The sequence below is a fragment of the Petaurus breviceps genome, unplaced genomic scaffold (assembly GCF_028583685.1).
Source record: "Petaurus breviceps papuanus isolate PSGF00001 unplaced genomic scaffold, PetGlider_PUasm1.0 91133, whole genome shotgun sequence".
Lineage (NCBI taxonomy): Eukaryota > Metazoa > Chordata > Mammalia > Diprotodontia > Petauridae > Petaurus > Petaurus breviceps.
The window spans coordinates 57787435-57805031 of record NW_027187419.1 but is presented as its reverse complement, the minus strand read 5'-3'; the positions used below and the strand labels follow the sequence as shown (position 1 = coordinate 57805031).

General features: G+C 37.3%; 1 protein-coding gene across 3 annotated transcripts in view; it reads left to right on the top strand.

Annotated features, from left to right (window-relative positions):
• MIPEP (mitochondrial intermediate peptidase) overlaps positions 1-17597 on the top strand; it is a 189802-nt gene that overhangs the window by 123622 nt on the left and 48583 nt on the right. For all 3 annotated transcript variants that reach the window (XR_011166757.1, XM_069080141.1, XM_069080140.1), the window contains one exon: positions 14881-15002. Coding sequence is in view for 2 of the 3 variants with exons in the window: in XM_069080141.1 (XP_068936242.1) it covers positions 14881-15002 (122 nt within the window). In the remaining variant the exon portion in view is untranslated. The remainder of the gene's footprint in view (positions 1-14880; positions 15003-17597) is intronic.

Sequence of the window (17597 nt, the reverse complement as noted above, 5' to 3'; positions counted from 1 at the left end):
GTGCATAGTCAGATCATTTCCATTTTTTAGTTGATGTATTTAAATGTAAGAGTCTTAGTAATTATTAAAACTAGGGACAGAATAACATACATACTGTATAGGTACTGTGCCTAATAATGGAGATGCAAAGAGAGGCAAAAATTGTCCCTATCTCAAGGAGAATATCATCTAATGGGAGAAAAAACATTTAAGATAAGTAAGTACATACAAGATATATACAGAGTAAATGTAAGGTAATCTGATGGGGGAAGGCACTAACCTCTCTTAAATTCAGAGAGGTTCATCACCAGAAAATCAGCTAGCAGGTGATGTACTTTTTCTTTTTCATAAAATGTCAAAAACTCAAGCTGGCCCTAAACTTTGTGTAACCAACTTCTACTTCCACAGTATTGTTGGGAAATTGCGAGGAAATACACTCTTGATAGACCATTTGCAAACAATAATTTAACTTTTGATATTCCTAATACACATCCTTTGCCAAATGACCAGTAAATTGACACATTATGGGAGGAACTCTCTCAAATTTGCACTCTTATCTTCTAGCCATACATGAAAGCAGAAAATAAAAGGAAGTTAGTAAAATAGAAGGGTAACTCATAGTTAGTTTTTCCTTGTAGGGATGAATAAAAAAGTTGGATGAGTTGCTTCCCCATGTGTTTTGAAAGGCCTTTTGAAGTACTCATGATGATCATAAGCAGTCCACTACAAAGTTAACTGCTGTTTACAAACTATTATCTATAGCATAAGCTGAAGAAGTAGAAACAATTTCCTGAGGAATTTGGTAAGATTCTCCCTACTAAGTCAGCATAGACCTTGATAGTCTCAGGGAATCAGTAGAGCACAGGGAGATACAGCTGAAAACCATGTTGAGAATGCAGTTTGTGGTTTGGAAATGAAAGATGCCAAAAGATTTGAAGACTGCTAAAAAATCTCATTTATATGTATCACAAATGCTTTTTAAAAGAAGTGAGTTGGAAGAAGCCAGACATGGAGAACACTGACCAACATCATAAAAATGAAATCAATTGTATATTATTAACTGTCAGGAAACCAATGGTTATAGGCATAGTTCTTTACTTGTTGGCATCTGTGTATGCAGGTCTGTTGTTGGCATGGTAGAACAGAGGTCAAAATAAATATCAAAGCAAAACAAAAATGAGATATGAGAAGAAAGTGCTGTCCTATTTTGTCAGCTCTGACCTGACTTGTTTAAGTAAGCTGTTGACTGTGGAAGATGGAAATTGCACATTTAGAGAAGTTTAACCAAATGCCAAGTAGACATAATAGTACAAAAGCCAGAGGGGTTTAGAAGAGTCTCCTTTTCAAGCAAAGAGACATGGCAGCCAAACTAGCTCTAACTTGGTGCATCAGTTGTTTTGCAAAATGCTAAAAGGGTAACTGAGGCCCACAACTAGTATTGCCTCACAAAATCACACAAAGCCATTGAGGCAGAAAATGAGCCTGCAGAGAGCTTGGCTTGAGCTCTGACTCAGATCCTTCCACATACCTGTTTCTCAATAGCTTAGGGAAGGTCTTGATGGTGCTACATTGTCTTCTTGTATTGTTAATTGTTAATTATAACATGGTTATAATCCAGTTGGAGAACCATAGGTGTTAAATGTAAATAGAGCAGTGCTGCCTGAAAATTTGTTTTATGAGTTAAGTAATTGGAAATCAAGATGTATTTTTCAGACTGAGAACACAAACACAATACAGCTGTTACTAAGGATATTCTGTATACAAAGTAAATTCTTTCTTTGTAGACTTTCCAAATAGAGTTTAAAATTTTTGGCAAGATAGTGATATTCAAAACTAAAAATCAGTATTAACTAAGTTAAAAATCAAGTTTCTGAGTTTACCATTAAAATTTGTCTGGTATTCCATGGATGTTTTATTTTAGTAAAATTCTAGTAGTCTTTTGTTAAGATGTGTAACCTAAGCAGAAGGAATAGTGCTAAGTAAAGGCATAGTGGCAAAAAAATCTTTATCTACTTCTCTTCCTCCTCATTTCATCCTTTTGTAGCTAATATTTATATAATATCTGCTATATGCCAGCTACTGTGCTAACCACTTTACAATTATTATCTTATCTGATCTTCACAAAAACCTTGGGAGATAGGTGCTGTTATTACCTTGTAATGGGAATGGGAATTTGAAGACCTTCCCTGCTTTGAAAGTAAATTCTGTGCCCTAAAAGGCTGAATGTAATCACATGGAGCCTGTGATGGGAAGAGTTTTCTGAAGGGTGCAGCAGAGCCCACAGGAAGCTGGGAGTCAGAGCTAGAAAGACGGAGGGAGATACAGGAGTTCAGGCAAGTAGGTTCGTGAGTAAATATTGATCTTATATTGGTTTGTGGGAAGGCTAAAGGATGGTATGGCTCTCTGATACATTGTGGTGCATTAACTTTTATGTTGCTTTGATGGATTCAGTTTATTGGTGTTGGGATTTAATTTTCCGGTATCTAAATAAATGGAGGAGAATCTGTTTTATTTTGCAATGGAGCACTACTTGGGACCATTTATAGTCACAGTTGGTGCTGTAAATATTTTACTGGCACTACATACCTCCATATTACAAATGAGGAAACTGAGACATTGAGTGACTTGCCCAGAGTCATATAGATAGCAAGTGTCTGTGGCTGAATTTGAATTCTGGTCTTCTGGACTGCAGAATCAAGCCTATATCCACTGCTGAACATTTCTATATTCACAACAGAACATAAAAAGAAGACTATGTAAAATCATAAATGTCCATTTCATTTAGCTTGCTTTTTAAAAATTATATCATAAATTCAATTTTCATATTCAATTCAATTAAAAATTCATATTTTCAAAACAGTCCTGCTGGTCTATGTTGTCCTCTGAAGTACTTTCTGTTTTCCTCTCTATATTGCAAAAATGTTGCAGTGGCCCTCTTTTTTTTTTCTTGAATCACTATTGCTAACCCAATTCCCTTGAGAAAAAGATTACAATGGCTCTTTTTTTTGCATCACTATTGCTGAGCCAACCCCGCTTAATTCCAGGACTTTTTCTTAGTTATTTCCTCCTTATCTTGTGTATAGCTTATTTGTACATTTTGGTTTGTTTATCATTTCTCTCATTAGACTGTGAACGTCTTGAGGACAGGGTCTGTCTTTTGCCTCTTTTTGTATCTCTAGGGCTTAGCACAATGCTTGGCATATAGAAAATACCTATTAAATATTTGCTGACTACGCTACCTCAGTTAAAAATGAAGGAAAGGGGTGGGGGAGGGACCCTTGTTGCAAATAAACATAGTGGCCATATCCAAAAAAAGTGTCTCTTTCCACACTTTGTATCTGTCACCTCTGTAAACATATTTAAATTCATCATAGGTCCCCCAGAGACGTGATTGGTCATTTCATTGATTAACATTCTTAAGTGTTTCAGGGTTCTTTTTCTTTAAAATGTCATGTTTCTACATCAAACTGTATGTGTTCAAGCCTCTTTTCTCAATTTCCAATAAGAGTGAAATTCATCTGATGCTCATTCTCCTCACCACTTTATGGTTATTCTTCCTTTGTACCCCAATTGTGAAAAATTCATAAATTCCAGCCTAGTGTATCCTTTCACTTAATTTTCATTTTTTTTTTCAATTAGCAAACATTTATTTTCTCTCCCATTTCTTCCCCAAACTGGGGGAAAAAACACAAAACACTAAACTAAAAAAGGTGAAAGCCCCATAACAGTTATGCATAGTTAAGCAAAATAAAGTCTCACATTGGCCATGGCAAAAATTTATGTCTCATTCTGCATATTGAGTTCATCAACTATTACTACTGAGGTCACTACAATCCTCTTGGTCACCCAGGCTTGAAACCTTCATATTATCTTTGCCTCTTTTCTCCCTCACATGCCCCAAATCCAGTCAGTGGCCAGGTCCTGTTGATTCTACCTTTGTAATACCTCTCATAAAGGCTGTAAATATAAATATCTCTCCTTTGATATGGCCACTACCCTGGTACAGGTCCTTAACACTTCATGCCTGGATGATTGCCTATAGCTCTCTGATTGTTTTCCCTGCCTCAAGTCCCTCCCTACTCTAGGGAATTCTCCACTCAGCTGTCAAAGTCATCTTCCTAAATTACAGTTCTGACTGTGTCACTCTCATACTCAGTAAATTCTCCATATTGCCTTCAAGGTCAAATATAAATATATAAAATATAAAACCCTCTGTTTGGTTTTAAAGCTCATCATACCCATTTACCTTCCTGCCTATCTACTCAAGTTCTTATGCCTTATTCTCTTCTATCTATGATAACAGTGACACTGACCTCCTTCCTGTTCTTTGAACAGGAAACTCCCATCCTCCTTGCCTGAAATGCTCACACTCCTTATTTCCATCACCTGGCTTCCTTCAGGTCCCACCTAAAAAGCCTACCTTCTATAAAAAGTCTTTCCTGGTCTCCCTTAATGCTAACGTCTTCCTCTAAGAGTATATCTAATTTATACTGAATAAATCTTGTTTGTACATAGCCATTAACATGTTGCCTCACTATATCTCTAGCACTTGTTACACTCCCTGGACCATAGTAGGTACTTAATAAATGCTTGTTAACGTGAATTGACACTTATCAGGAAGTAAGCGGGTCATATTCTTCACTACCTGGAATCATGGTTGTTGATTGTGTTGATCAGAGCAATTAAATCTTTTTTGCAATCATTTTTGACATATTGCTGGCATTTTCTTTGATTCATCTCCTCCTAAACTGGAGTTTTGTGTCAGGACCAGACCGTGGCTCCTGCTGTGTTTTTGGTTGGGATTGGTCCTGATTGGTCTTACTCTGGGTCATCTGGGTTCCTGCACTGACCTTCACCTGCCCTAGAGAGAAAGGGTGGCAGCCCAGCTGAAGTCCAGCTTGCTAGAGTACACCCTCGGCTTAGCAGTGGGGCAAAAATCCCATATCCCCTGAGACTTTTCCTCCATATCACTCCCAAATACCTTTTGCATTCAGGAGCAAAAATTTAGACCCTCCTATGTCTTTAAGTTTCAGGGTGCTAGTTCTTTAGGTGTGACAGAGTGTTAAAGAGCTCAGCTCTGGGCCTCGGCAACCCTGGTTTGAGGGTGTTAATTGTTTTCCTTGGCCATTGCTCTCCTGTACTTCCACATTCCCTATCATAGGGCTTCTTGAACACCCTGAAGTTTTTTCACAGGGGCCTTATACCCAGAGCCATGAAGGCTACATGTATCCTGGACATTTCTGGTCATAGTGGAAGGCTCCTCTGCACTGGCTTTGGCTTTGCTCAAAACTCCCGTTTCTTTTGCCCTCAGGTTTCTGCCTGATCCCTTCTGCAATTCTGGGGTAGAGTAAGTCACTTACTGAAGGTTCTCATTGGATTTTTTTTTTTTTTTTGCTTTTCAGAGAAGGGAAGTCAGGCAGTTAGGCTTCAGTGACTTGCCCAAGGTCACATGGCTAGTAAGTGTTAAGTGTCTGAGTTTAGATTTGAATTCAGGACCTCCTAACTACAGGGCCAGTGCTCTACTCACTATTCCACCTAGCCACCCCCTCATTGGATTTCTTGATCATTATTCGGCTTATTTTTTTCTAAAGTATGTATGTAGTAGCTGGGTTGTCTGCCTCCCATTCAGGTAGCTATCTTGGCTAGAAGCATGTATCTCAAGTTTTTTCTACATCTCTTAAAATAATCATGTGGTTTAAGATGTTTTCATTTGAACTATCCTTTCATCTGCACTGTTTTCCACTTGGTCATAACCAAGATTTTGTTTAAAGTTCCTGTATCTATATTCATTAATGACATTGGACTAGAGTGGGCTTTTTTCTTTATTCTTTCCTGATTTAGGTATTAGAACTATTTTTGTCTTGTGAAAATAGTTTAGCAGAATGCTTTATCAATTTTTACCAATAATTAGCTTTAATTACTCCTTAAATTAGTATTCATTACTCTTTAAAAGTTTGATAGATTTCTCTTGTAAATTCATCAGCACCTGAAATTACTCCCTCCCTGTATCAGCAATGCCATATTCACAATGCCTATAGAGATTACAAATATGCTGATATAATTATCCATCACAAAATATGTCAGGTTTGCCATTTGGGGAAATAAACTAGAAAATTTATTAAGATACCAAAAGACTGAGTCCCAAAACCAGAAAGTGAAAGCCATCAGAGTAGTTATGATATTGGCACAGGTAGATAAAGTAGAAAGCACCCACATTTTCAAGCCTTTAAAACAGAACAGGCTACCTCAGGCAAAGGTCCTCCTCTCCCCACTCACAGCAACCACCCAGTGTCCTGGAAGAGCGCTCCCAGCAGCTCTGGCCTCTGGCAGTCCTCAGCAGGAGTCCTAACTCCAAAAAAAAAAAAAAAAAGGGCAACTGCCACCAACTGCCAACCGCAGGACCGTTAGCTCGGCTTTTTTTTTTTTTTCTCTTGCTCTGCTATGTCAGCACGTCCATGGGGCATGGGAGATCTTTAAATCCCATAACCCTTACATTTGTTCTTTTACAGCAGTAATCTTTAACTACTTTTGTGTTATGTGTCCCTTTGGTAGTCTAGTAGAACCTTGTCAGAATAATATGTGATGGGGCGGCCAGGTAGCACAGCGAGTAAGAGCACCGGTTCCAGTGTCAGACTGACCTGGAGATCGAATCCCGGGCTCAGACACTTAGCACCCACCCAGAAACACTTGGCCGTGTAACCTTGAGCAAGTTACTTAACCCCAATTGGTTAGGGGCGGCCAGGTGGCTCAGCGAGTAAGAGCACTGGCTCCAGTGTCGGGATGACCTGGATCAAATCCGGGCTCAGATACTCAGCACCACACCCAGAAATAACTGGCCGTTACTTAACCCCAATTGCTTTAAAAAAAAAAAAAAAGAATAATATGTGTTGCCTATATTCATAATAAAAGGAAATGTTAATAAAATAATGTATTTTTTCCATCAAAGTTGACGAACCCTTTAAATCTAACTTGAACCTCAAGTTAAAAACTCTTGCTTTGTAACTAATCTTATTTCTGGTTTTAGGGTTGGATTATGTAAGATCTTTTTTTTTCTTTTGGTCTTGTGATTGCCTTCTGCTCAATTTCTATTTTGTTGGTTTAATTTTACACCCTTTTTAATGAGATTGGCTAAGGGTTTATCAATTTTGTTAGTCTTTTCAGAAAACCAGCTTTTTAGTCTTGTTCATCGATTCTGTTGTCTTTTTCCAATTTATCTCTTCCTCTCACTTTCAAGATTTCATCTTTTGTATGTTATAATCTGTTTTATGGTACATTTATTTCATATTAGTTACATATTTGTTTATATATCATATTCCCAGTGCTACATTAGAATAATCTACATGTAGGTTAGGTCCATGTTTTAATTATCTTCATATCTCCTCCCCTGCAAAGCATGTTACTTTGCACACAGAGTGATACTTAATATCAAGTTATTTAATGAATGAACAAATTAAAATACCTAGAGAGTTTTAAGCAAAAAAATGAGTTGGAGATCTAGCCATAAAAACAAGATGAAATATTTATTTCTTCCTACTCTGCCATGTTACAGTGAGTTACACCAATTATCACAGGCACAGTTATCAACAAGTGGAATTTTATGAGCTTGCACAACAAAGTGAGCCCGTTGTTCACTTACAGTTTTGGCAGTTGAAGAAGCATATAATCATGTATCAACATGCTCTAGGCAAATCCTGCATATAGCCCAAACTGGGAGGCTGAAAATAAACAAAGCAGAATATCTGCTTCCACCGTTATACTAGTAACCAAAGACCTATAAAAATGTGTTGGCAAAGCCAGTGTATTTTTTTTAATAGACAAAAAAAGCCTGCTGCCTAATATCAGAGCAGACTTATAGTCTTTGTAGCATGTGTACTATGCTGTCTACTCTGGGTATTTATACCAGGAACATTTTATTGCAGAGAGTAAACCAGCCAATCAGTAATACTTAGTGAGGGCCTTTTGTATGGGAGTAGAGATATTACAGAATTATAAAAGTGGATGTGATCTTTGTCCTCAAGAAATTTACAATCCAACCATGGCTTTCGAAAACATTGCCAGGAATGGGGACAATGTAGAATCTTGGAATCTTAGATCTAGAAGGAACTTTCCAGTGTAAGTCTCTTGTTTTCAGATGAAGAAACTGGAGCTGAGAGAAGTGATTTATCTAAGGTTCTCATAGCAAGTTAGTGGCAGTGCTTATCTTCAAATCCTATCTTTATGCTGCCTGTGGCCATTAAAAATATGAAAAATTATAGAGATGACAAAAGAAGTTAGTGTGGAGGTCAAAGGTGAGAGTAGCAACGTCTCAATGGAAGTTTTATTGCTTTTGCTGACTCTATCTGACCAAAAGAAGATCATTGATATGGATATAGGAAGTCTGTGAAGAAATAGGAAAAGGACCTCCCCTTCTCTATAAATTTTTGCCACTATGATTTAAAATCAAGATGATAACCATGAGTCAAGGCAAGGCAGCCAACATTTATTAAGTGTTTATGTGCCAGGCACTGTAGTAAGCACTTAGGATACAAATATAAGCACCTCACCCTCAAGCAACTTGTAATCCAGTGAGGAAGACAGTATAGAACAGAACTTGAAAGTGGTGGGGAGACCTGGGCTGCTTCTTAAATGGAGGTCCCAGGAGGGGCTCACCAGTGGCAGAGCAGGACCAACATAATGGTAAGGATGTTCCAGGTGAGGTTGCCGATGAGACATAGAGTTGAAGTGCGTAAATTCACAAGCCCAGCTAGGGGGGAATGAAGGTTGGCAAACTTAACACAAATTTCTTTCCTCCCCCAAAATGGAGGTCCCAGGAGGAACTCACCAATGGGAGAAGTATACTGTTAAAACTGCCTTCCTTATGTAAGTAAGTTTTGTTGCCTTCTGTAGGAAGTATTATGAACCTAAGTCACTTTGAATTTTTTTTTTTTTAGCACAAACGTAATACCACTCTCAAAGTGGACCAATTTCTTTAGCCATCAGTCCCAAAAAGTTTATTTTATAGTTGTGCAAGACAATGATGAGGGAAATTGAGATTTGGACTATATAAACCTTTCAGGTATCTTCTACTTTTTAGAATCTTATTCACAATGTTGAGATTTTAGTGACTTTTTTTTTTAAACCAGAACCATGATTTCATCAGTATAGGGAGTTCCCAGTTAGGGCCTTCATCTATGGGCACAGATCACAACCTTCTCTGTGACATAGTCTTAGAGTTATCTGGGGTCCTGCTTCCCTAGGCCAATGCCAGACAGTATTTGTCAAAGGCAGGATTTGAAGCCAGTTCTTTCTACTCTCCAGGATATCATGCTGCCTCCTCTAGTGAAGTTAGAAAGAAAACAAAGGTCCTTTTTTGCTGTCTTTTAGAACATACCTTTTTTGGAATCAGACTTGCAAATTGTCCCTAGAATGAAAGATCAAAATTTCTGTCCAACCGGTTGACAGAGAAGAAAAATTCATATTATATATAGTAAATTATTCTTCTTCATGACTGAAATAGTTAACATTAAGATGGACTCACAATCTGTGTTGTTAATAATAGCTGATAGTCATATGGTACCATATGTGCTGGTAGCAAAGCACTTAATGTATATTATCTCATTTGATCCTTACAACAATCCCATGAGTAAGTATTACAAGTATTCTTAACCCCATTTTTCAGATGAAGAAGTCCAGAAAGACTTAATGGCAGTTATATTACGTTTGCTGGTCTTATTTTAGAGAGCCTTATTTGAAGAAGAACAGACTTTTAGGCTTTAATTCACTATAGATATATTTTAAATCTCCAAATAATGGTATCATATCATTGTAATCCATTTACCTCATGTTTAGGTATTTGGAGAGGCGTGTAGTACAAAATCCAAACCTATAATTAAGCCCTACGGCACAACAATGTGCATTCTCCTGGACTATACATACCCTTGGTAGGTTATTAGGAAAAGACAACTACCCTGGCAATTCAGGAAGTGGGCCTTTCTCAGCATTACATACACCCTAAAGCCTTCTACTGCAATTCTGAAAAGATCTCATTTTTATTGCTCTGTTTATTTGGGATCTCAGCTACAGACTTATGAATTTAAGTCACTTTGAAATTTCATAGCACAAATCAAATGCAATTCTTGAAGTGGGCCAGCTTTCAAGACAAAACAAAATGGTATTCAGCTCAAAACCAAACAAAATTAAAACTCCCCACACTGCTCCAGAGGCAGCCAGACTGGTTTTGGCAGATTACCAAGGAAAAGAGTTACAAAGAAGAGCCCTGAAACAAAGTGGTATGTTATAACATCAGAGATTTATAATCCAGGATGCAGCTGACAGATCAGTTGATTCTTTACTTTACCTTTAGCAAGAATTCTAAATCATATGCCAGTTCAAAAAAATAACATCAACATCCCAACTAAATAGCTGTGTGACAAATTTGCCAATGGCCCATAGATTTCAGATAATATTTGATACAATGTAATTTCAGGACAGCAAAAGAACTAGCACAGAAACTTCAAGTCTGTTATAATGGAATTTTATCTGTAGCATTTTCTAAGCTATTGGGTTCAGGGTTGTTTGTCCTTTGTTTCAAAGAGGACTAAAATTATCATGGGGTCTTGACTTGTTGAGAATTGGATTTAACTGAGGCAGAACTGCACAAAGTAATCTTTGAGTTCAGGGCTGAAGGTCATTTGAATTGTACCAGTGTTCAAACACTCCTCATCTGCTCCTATCTTACCTATAAAATGGTGATGATGATATTTTCCTTACCAGCTGAGTGTAATAGTAATGAAATTTGAAGATCCCTTTGTATTGTTAAGCTGAGAGGCACTTAGTACCTAGTTTTAAATTAAGCCTCTGTTAAAGAAACAGAAGGTATGAACCCCCGTTGCTCACATAACAGGAATGGCTGAACAGGGAGGAGCTGTACCATGTTTAAGGAAGAGCACAAGCTGGACAGTCAGAACTTCTTGGGATAAGCTTCGAGGAGGCAGAGCAGGTGCTGTGGGAGAGAGAGTGAGAGAGTTTCTCTCTGAGCATCTGAAGGCTGGGCTGCTGCTGCTGCTGGACTGGAACTTCCCTGGAGAAAGTGATTTTGATTTTGAGAACATTGCTGCTGAAGATTTCCAAGGGCCAGCTGGAGGTGCTGAGGACTTCCACGGGCCAGCTGGATCTGCCAAAGGAAGCATGAGTGTGGGGTCAGTACTTTGTGGCTCTGGAATGGAAACTGTGAAGGACTTGAGGTGGACTGGATACTGTAAGCTTCAGTATGGAGCAGGAACTGCACAGGGAGCTGGACAAGGAACTGGGAGCTGTCTGCCTTTGAACTCAGGTGGCAGTTGGTTAGATTTGGGCGGGAGCTGAGACCATGGAAGCTGAACACCTTTCCTGAGTCAAGATGAAAAGATCTCTCTGTGAGTACTGAGCAGTAACTGATGAAATTGTCTGAGTGGTGACTGATGAAATAGGATACTGAGTAATGACTGATAAAATTGTAATTTAATTGCATCACAGGGGTGGAGTACTTTGACTTTTGTACTTTGTGACTGAACTGAGAATTTAAAGACTTTGTGATTGACCAAATGAATGTCCAACCCAAGGGTGGAGTACTTTGTCTTTTGTACTTTGTGTCCCTAAGCCTCCTTAAGGATCATTGAATGATTGAGTTACTAAATGATGATCACCCACTTTGGTGAAAACTGTGTGGCTATTTTAGTGAAAAGTTGTTGAGTTGTGACATGGTAAATACTGTATTTTGATTTTCTGTGATACGTTGTAACATTGTGAGTGCTGTAACTTGAATTTCTGTGAATGTTTTGCTCTGGTTTGTTACTGAATAAATAGTTTGCTATACTATGTAATCAGAATCTTAAAAACTGTTCACAGCAGCAGCCCTCTAGAAAGCTGCTCATGCTTGGGTTTACACCGAGGCAGCTGGTGGCCCAGTGGATAGAGTAGCAGGCCTAGAATCAGGAAGACCTGAGTTCAAATCTAGCTTGAGACTTTTGTAGTTGTGTGACCCTGGGTAAATCATTTAACTTTTGTTTATTTCAGTTCCCTCAAGTGTAAAATGGAGATAATAATAGCACTTACCTCCTAGGGTTATTATGAGGATCAGTTGAGTTAATATCTGTAAAGTGCTTAGCACAATGCCTGGCACATAGTAGATACTGCTTATCCCTCCTTCCTTTCCTTGACCTGCTTCACAGGTTTATGAGGAAAAGACTTGATTAACCTCAAAACTCCAGATGCATATGAGTTACTGCTCCTGTCACTTTTATATTATGGATTGCCAACTACAGTCACCATATAACTCTTACATATTCACCACTTCTAAGCACCCCGCTGCACCATCTCTTCCTTGTTCTTATCTCATGACACAGTTACAATACATTTCTCTAAATTAAGGCAGAAAACCAAACTCAGACACTTGGTATAAGACTCTGGCCAAGGCAGTAAAGTATGGAGAATGGTGAGTCATGAGTTCTGAGTTTTGCCCCTTTGCTTTGAGAAAATGATTCTCCATTTGTTAAATAAAGATGATCTATTGATGTGACTCAACGTATTCTTTGTGAAGATTATCTGTGATTTTGTAACACTTTTACTATCCACAAATGCAAAAGGAAGGGAACTTCTTAGGCAGAGAAAAAGAAGAGATTGATTCTCTTCTTTCAGAAAATCTAAATAAAATGTCAGGTACAGAACATTGTAGGAGAGAGGTTTTCTTTACATGTAGAAAAATTCATGAATGTGTCTTGGGTGTGCTTTTATTTTTATAATCCTATTTTTTGTGTGTTGCATTGTTAAAGGGAATAGGCTTATGTAGTTATACTTGGAGAGGATTCCTGCTATTAATAAATCACACTGTAGGTGTTTCTAGCTTTTGTGTTTAGAAAAAGAATAAATAATGAACAGTACAACCAAAAAGAAAATTATCGTATGTGATCCTACATGTTTTATGGCACAATAATATTCTATTAGACACTGTAATTTTTTCCAACCATTCCACAAGCACTGAAAATTTGGTTTTAGCTTTTTTCATTTCAATTAATGTTAATGAATTTTATTTCTGTTAATTTGATAGGTGTCAGGTAGAATCTCAGAGTTGTTTTTGTTTTGTTCCACCTCTTTTATGCTTCTAGGATCAATGCAGGTATTATTCCAGTTCTATAGAATATTGCTCATTTGTGCCTTCTTATTGTGTTCAACTGTTACTTGATTCTTGACCATCCAAGATTTCGTGTACAAGTATCATTGTGTAGATACCAGCAGAGCATGTGCTGCCCATCCATAATCTTTCCCTGTCATTTTGGAATTGGCCCTCTCTCTCTTACATGATATTATCATCCTCTTTCAAGGAACATTGTCAATTTTCTACTCTGAGGATTATTGCTAAGAGTTACATTCTCATTATCTAGGAATTATTTTGTGTTCAGTTCTAGGCATCACATTTTAGTAAAGATAAAGTAAGAGAGTATCTAGAAGTTAACTAGGAAAGTGAAAGACCTTGAACTCATACTAGTTCATTGAAGGAATTGGGAATGTTTAATCTAGAGAAGAGCTTTGGGGAATCATGATAACTGTCTTCAAGTTTTTAAAAAGCTATATACAGCACTCTTTATTTTTAAGGATACTATATCAAGGCTAAGATTAGACTTGTTTGGCCAGGCTTTAGAGGACCACACTAGGAAGAGTGTTTAAAAACTGCAGAAGCCCAAATTTGGGCTTGATTTCTGGGGAAAAAAAAACAACTTCCTATGGTGTTGTAGCATCACTGGAAGAATAGCAGTGTTTAAAAACTCTAGATTTTTTGTTATTTAAATCATTGCTGATAATTGATCATTCCAAGTTGGCCATTAGGAAATACCAATTACTCTTCTATGAATGCCTCATTTCCCCAAATTGTTGATGCTGTCTTGACCTGGCTTTAATTCCTAATCAAGAAATAGTAATGCCTCACCTATATAGTTTATATATAGGGAGACTTTACAGTTACCCAAAACACTTTCTTCACAACTGCCCTCTGAGATAGGTAGCATGAATATCATTATCTCCATATAACAGGTGATGAAACTAAGGCTCAGAAAAGTAAAGTGTTTGGCATAGTCACATGGCTCACAAGTAGCAAAGCCAGAACTACCAATCCAAACACATGTCATATGACTCAAGGCCAGTGATTTTCCTATGGCACCATGTTACATCCCCAGTAGTTCTCTCTACATAGTGAAACCTAATTGGATTTCAGTTCCTTTAGCCTCTGATTAGGAAGCTGAGGTGAATAAACTTGAGGAGATTAAAGCAGCTTTTATTTTCTTACGACTGACAAAGAAGAGTTAGTTCTTTGCTATCATCTCAGGACATTAGAATTTCCTTCCTAGAAAATTTTGATCCCAAATTTTTATGTTTGTAGTAACTGCTCAGTTTCACTTACTTTCTCTTAAGTTGTGCTTTTTATATAATTTAATTGTGGCAAAAGCAGAGGAAGTGTTAGAATAAGAGGAATTGATCCACATGAGAAATGACTCAGTATTAAATATTGAAACTAAATATTTTACCATTTGTATAGACCCATGTTAAAATAAGGAATGTAGACACTTCATCTAGTCCATGTAAATAAACACTCATGAAGTAAAAATTTTCAGAATCATACTGAATTCACTTAGTAAAAAAAAAAAATTAACAGTGAATGTTTAGGAATATAGAACTGTCTGTAAAAGACTAAATTCTGTATTTACATGATATAAAAAAATCCCTTAGAAAATATAAAATGCTAAAAACGTTAGTTATAGTGATTGGTTTTTCCCTTCAGGGTACAATTTAGAATGGCAGCATTTGTTTGGAGTTTTTATTTAAATGCTTCCATTTTCTTTTTAGTACTTTGTATTCTCAAACATAGTGCTGTTTTTCTTCTCTCCATTGCAGGCCTGGCAACTGAGATTCAGTCACCTTGTAGGATATGGTGCCAAGTACTACTCCTACCTTATGTCTAGGGCAGTAGCCTCCATGGTTTGGAAAGAGTGTTTTATGCAGGACCCATTTAGCAGGTAAGACAAAATTCATCACTATGCATGTATAACCTATATCAAACTGCTTGCCTTCTCAGTGAGGGAGGGTGAGAATTTGGAACTCAAAGTTTTAAAAATGAGTGTTGAAAGTTGTTTTTACATGTAACGGGAAAAATAAAAAATGAAATACTAAAATAAATTTTGAAAAAAGAAAGAAGAAAATGCATCAAGTGTTAATATCCTCAATTATGGAAGAGGTCTCACTTTTGGACGACCTTGGTCATAAAGAATTAAGTCCCAAACTTGGAGTGAGTCTTCTTACTGACAAATAACTATAACAAGTCCCATGTAGTTTATGGCATTTAAGAGGCTGAATGACTTATAAGACCTCCTCACTCAGATCACTATTGCATAAAATCTGGTAGCTGATGAGAAGCATTAGAGCACACTGGCAGCAGAGCAAAGTGACATTTAACAGCACATGGAAGAGGCAGAAGAACAACAAAAAATAGCAGAACAAAATTTTAAAAGTAGAGCCTATCTGGGCCATTCAGCATATGTAACAGCAAACAGCTTTCATACACTTTAGTAGTCCTTAAGGAATCACTGGTGTTTGTACTGCATAGTATGGTAATTAATCATAATAATGACCCAAAGACATCTATCTATTGAAGATTAGATTACATCCGGTGTTCTTTGTTTCGAATTCCCATCACAGTAAATTCTTAGGGTAGGAGTTTTACTCTTCAAAATATAAACTTCATTTCTATGGAAAAAAAAATTTTCTTCATTCTCTGGTAATTATAGATGAATGAGGAATTCCTACTTAATTTAGGAAATAAAACTTCAGTGACTGTAGTGCTAATCAAAAGGAAGCTCAACACAGCTCCTTTCAACTTTTCTTTATGGAGTTGTATACTGTCCTCTCTCTGCATCTTTTCTGCAGTGCTAGTTTGAAGATAGTTGACCCACAGAGCATTGAACTTGGGGTCAAGAGGCCTGGTTATGAATCCTATCTCAGACCTTTACTAACTGGTTGAACTTGAGCAAGTCACTTAACAGCCTTACCTTCCTTATCTGTAAAATGGGAACAATAATTCTAGCTAGCATTTATGCAGCACTTTAACATTTACAGAGCACTTTACAAATATTAGCTCAATCCTCACAAAAACTGGGAAGGTTGGTGCTATTATTATCCTTTCTTTTGTATTGTGCTAAGTGCTTCATTTGATCCTCACAACAGCCCTGTGAGGTAAGTACTGCTGATGCCCTCATATTATAGTAGAGGAAACTGAGGCAAACAAAGGTTAAATGACAGGGTCACATAACTATTAAGTGTCTGAGGTCAGAGATCTTCCTGACTCCAATCCCAATTACTCTTATCTGCTGTTCCACATAGCTACTCATCTTAAGGATAATATCTTTACCTATTGCCATACTACATTATGCCACTCTTTACATAACTGGGTAGTTTTATTTGTTGGTTTAGCGCATTGCTGTTTTGATTTCTTAGGGGAAAAGATGGTCCCGTTAAGCTGAGCCTTGGGGTTTACCAGGTAGCTAAGAAAATGGTTACCAGGTAGCTAGGTAGATGGGTACCTAGAGTTGGGAAATGCAGTCCAATTCTATTATTCAGAAAATGTTGAAAAAAATATCAGATAAAGTAAACAATAGGAAAAAGATTTTCCTTTGATGATGACAATTGACTACCAGGTGATTTTTTTTTTCTTTAATCAAGGCTTATAATGTTCCCAGAGGTAATTAGAGGTAATTATTAGAGGTAATCTTTCATCACACTGATGAAATCGTAGATCCTTGAAATACTGAAGCATACGTTGGGTTGCCACAAGAGAAAGGGAAGGCAGTAACAAAAGATGGGAAGGTTTGTTTAAGAAAACCTTTTTGCCTAATACTGGTGGTCCGATTTTTAAGTCCCTCTCTCTAAACAGTGTTAAGGTTACACCTGAAGAGAAATTGGCTGCAACAGCAGCATACCACAGTTATTACCTAGTACCATAAAATTCCTAGTTTCTTTCAAAGCTTAGTTCAAATACTACCTCCTCCATAAGGCCTTTCTAGATTCAGTTACTAATTCCTTTCCCTGCCAATTGTTTTGTATTTATTTTGTGTATATTTTGCATAAATCTACATGTATACATGATGTCTGCCCCTCTAGGATGTAAGCTTCTTTAGGGCAGGAATAATTTTATTTTTGTACTTGTATCCTTACAACCTAGCATAGTATCTGGCACAGAATAGCTGCCTAACAAATGCTTTTGGTTGGTTATTTAAAATGTTTTACTTTTAAGTTTTCCTTCCCAGAGGAATTTTCTGATCACCTACAATTACCATTTCCATGACTCTCTTAAGTGGGGGGAAGTAAGAAGAGAAAATTTGGGTAGTGCTTTGTACTTTTCAGAACATTTTTTATTTTGATTATTTCAATTCTCACAACTTATCAGGTAGGCAAGGGAAGCGAAGGCTATGATCCTGTTATCCCCATTTACAGATAAGAAAGCTAAGGTTCAAAGAAATGTCAGGGCTAATAATGGCAGACCTGGGAATCAAATGAAAGTCTTCTGACTCCTAACCTAGCAATCTCTGTTCCATTACACCACATTTTCCTCAGAGAAT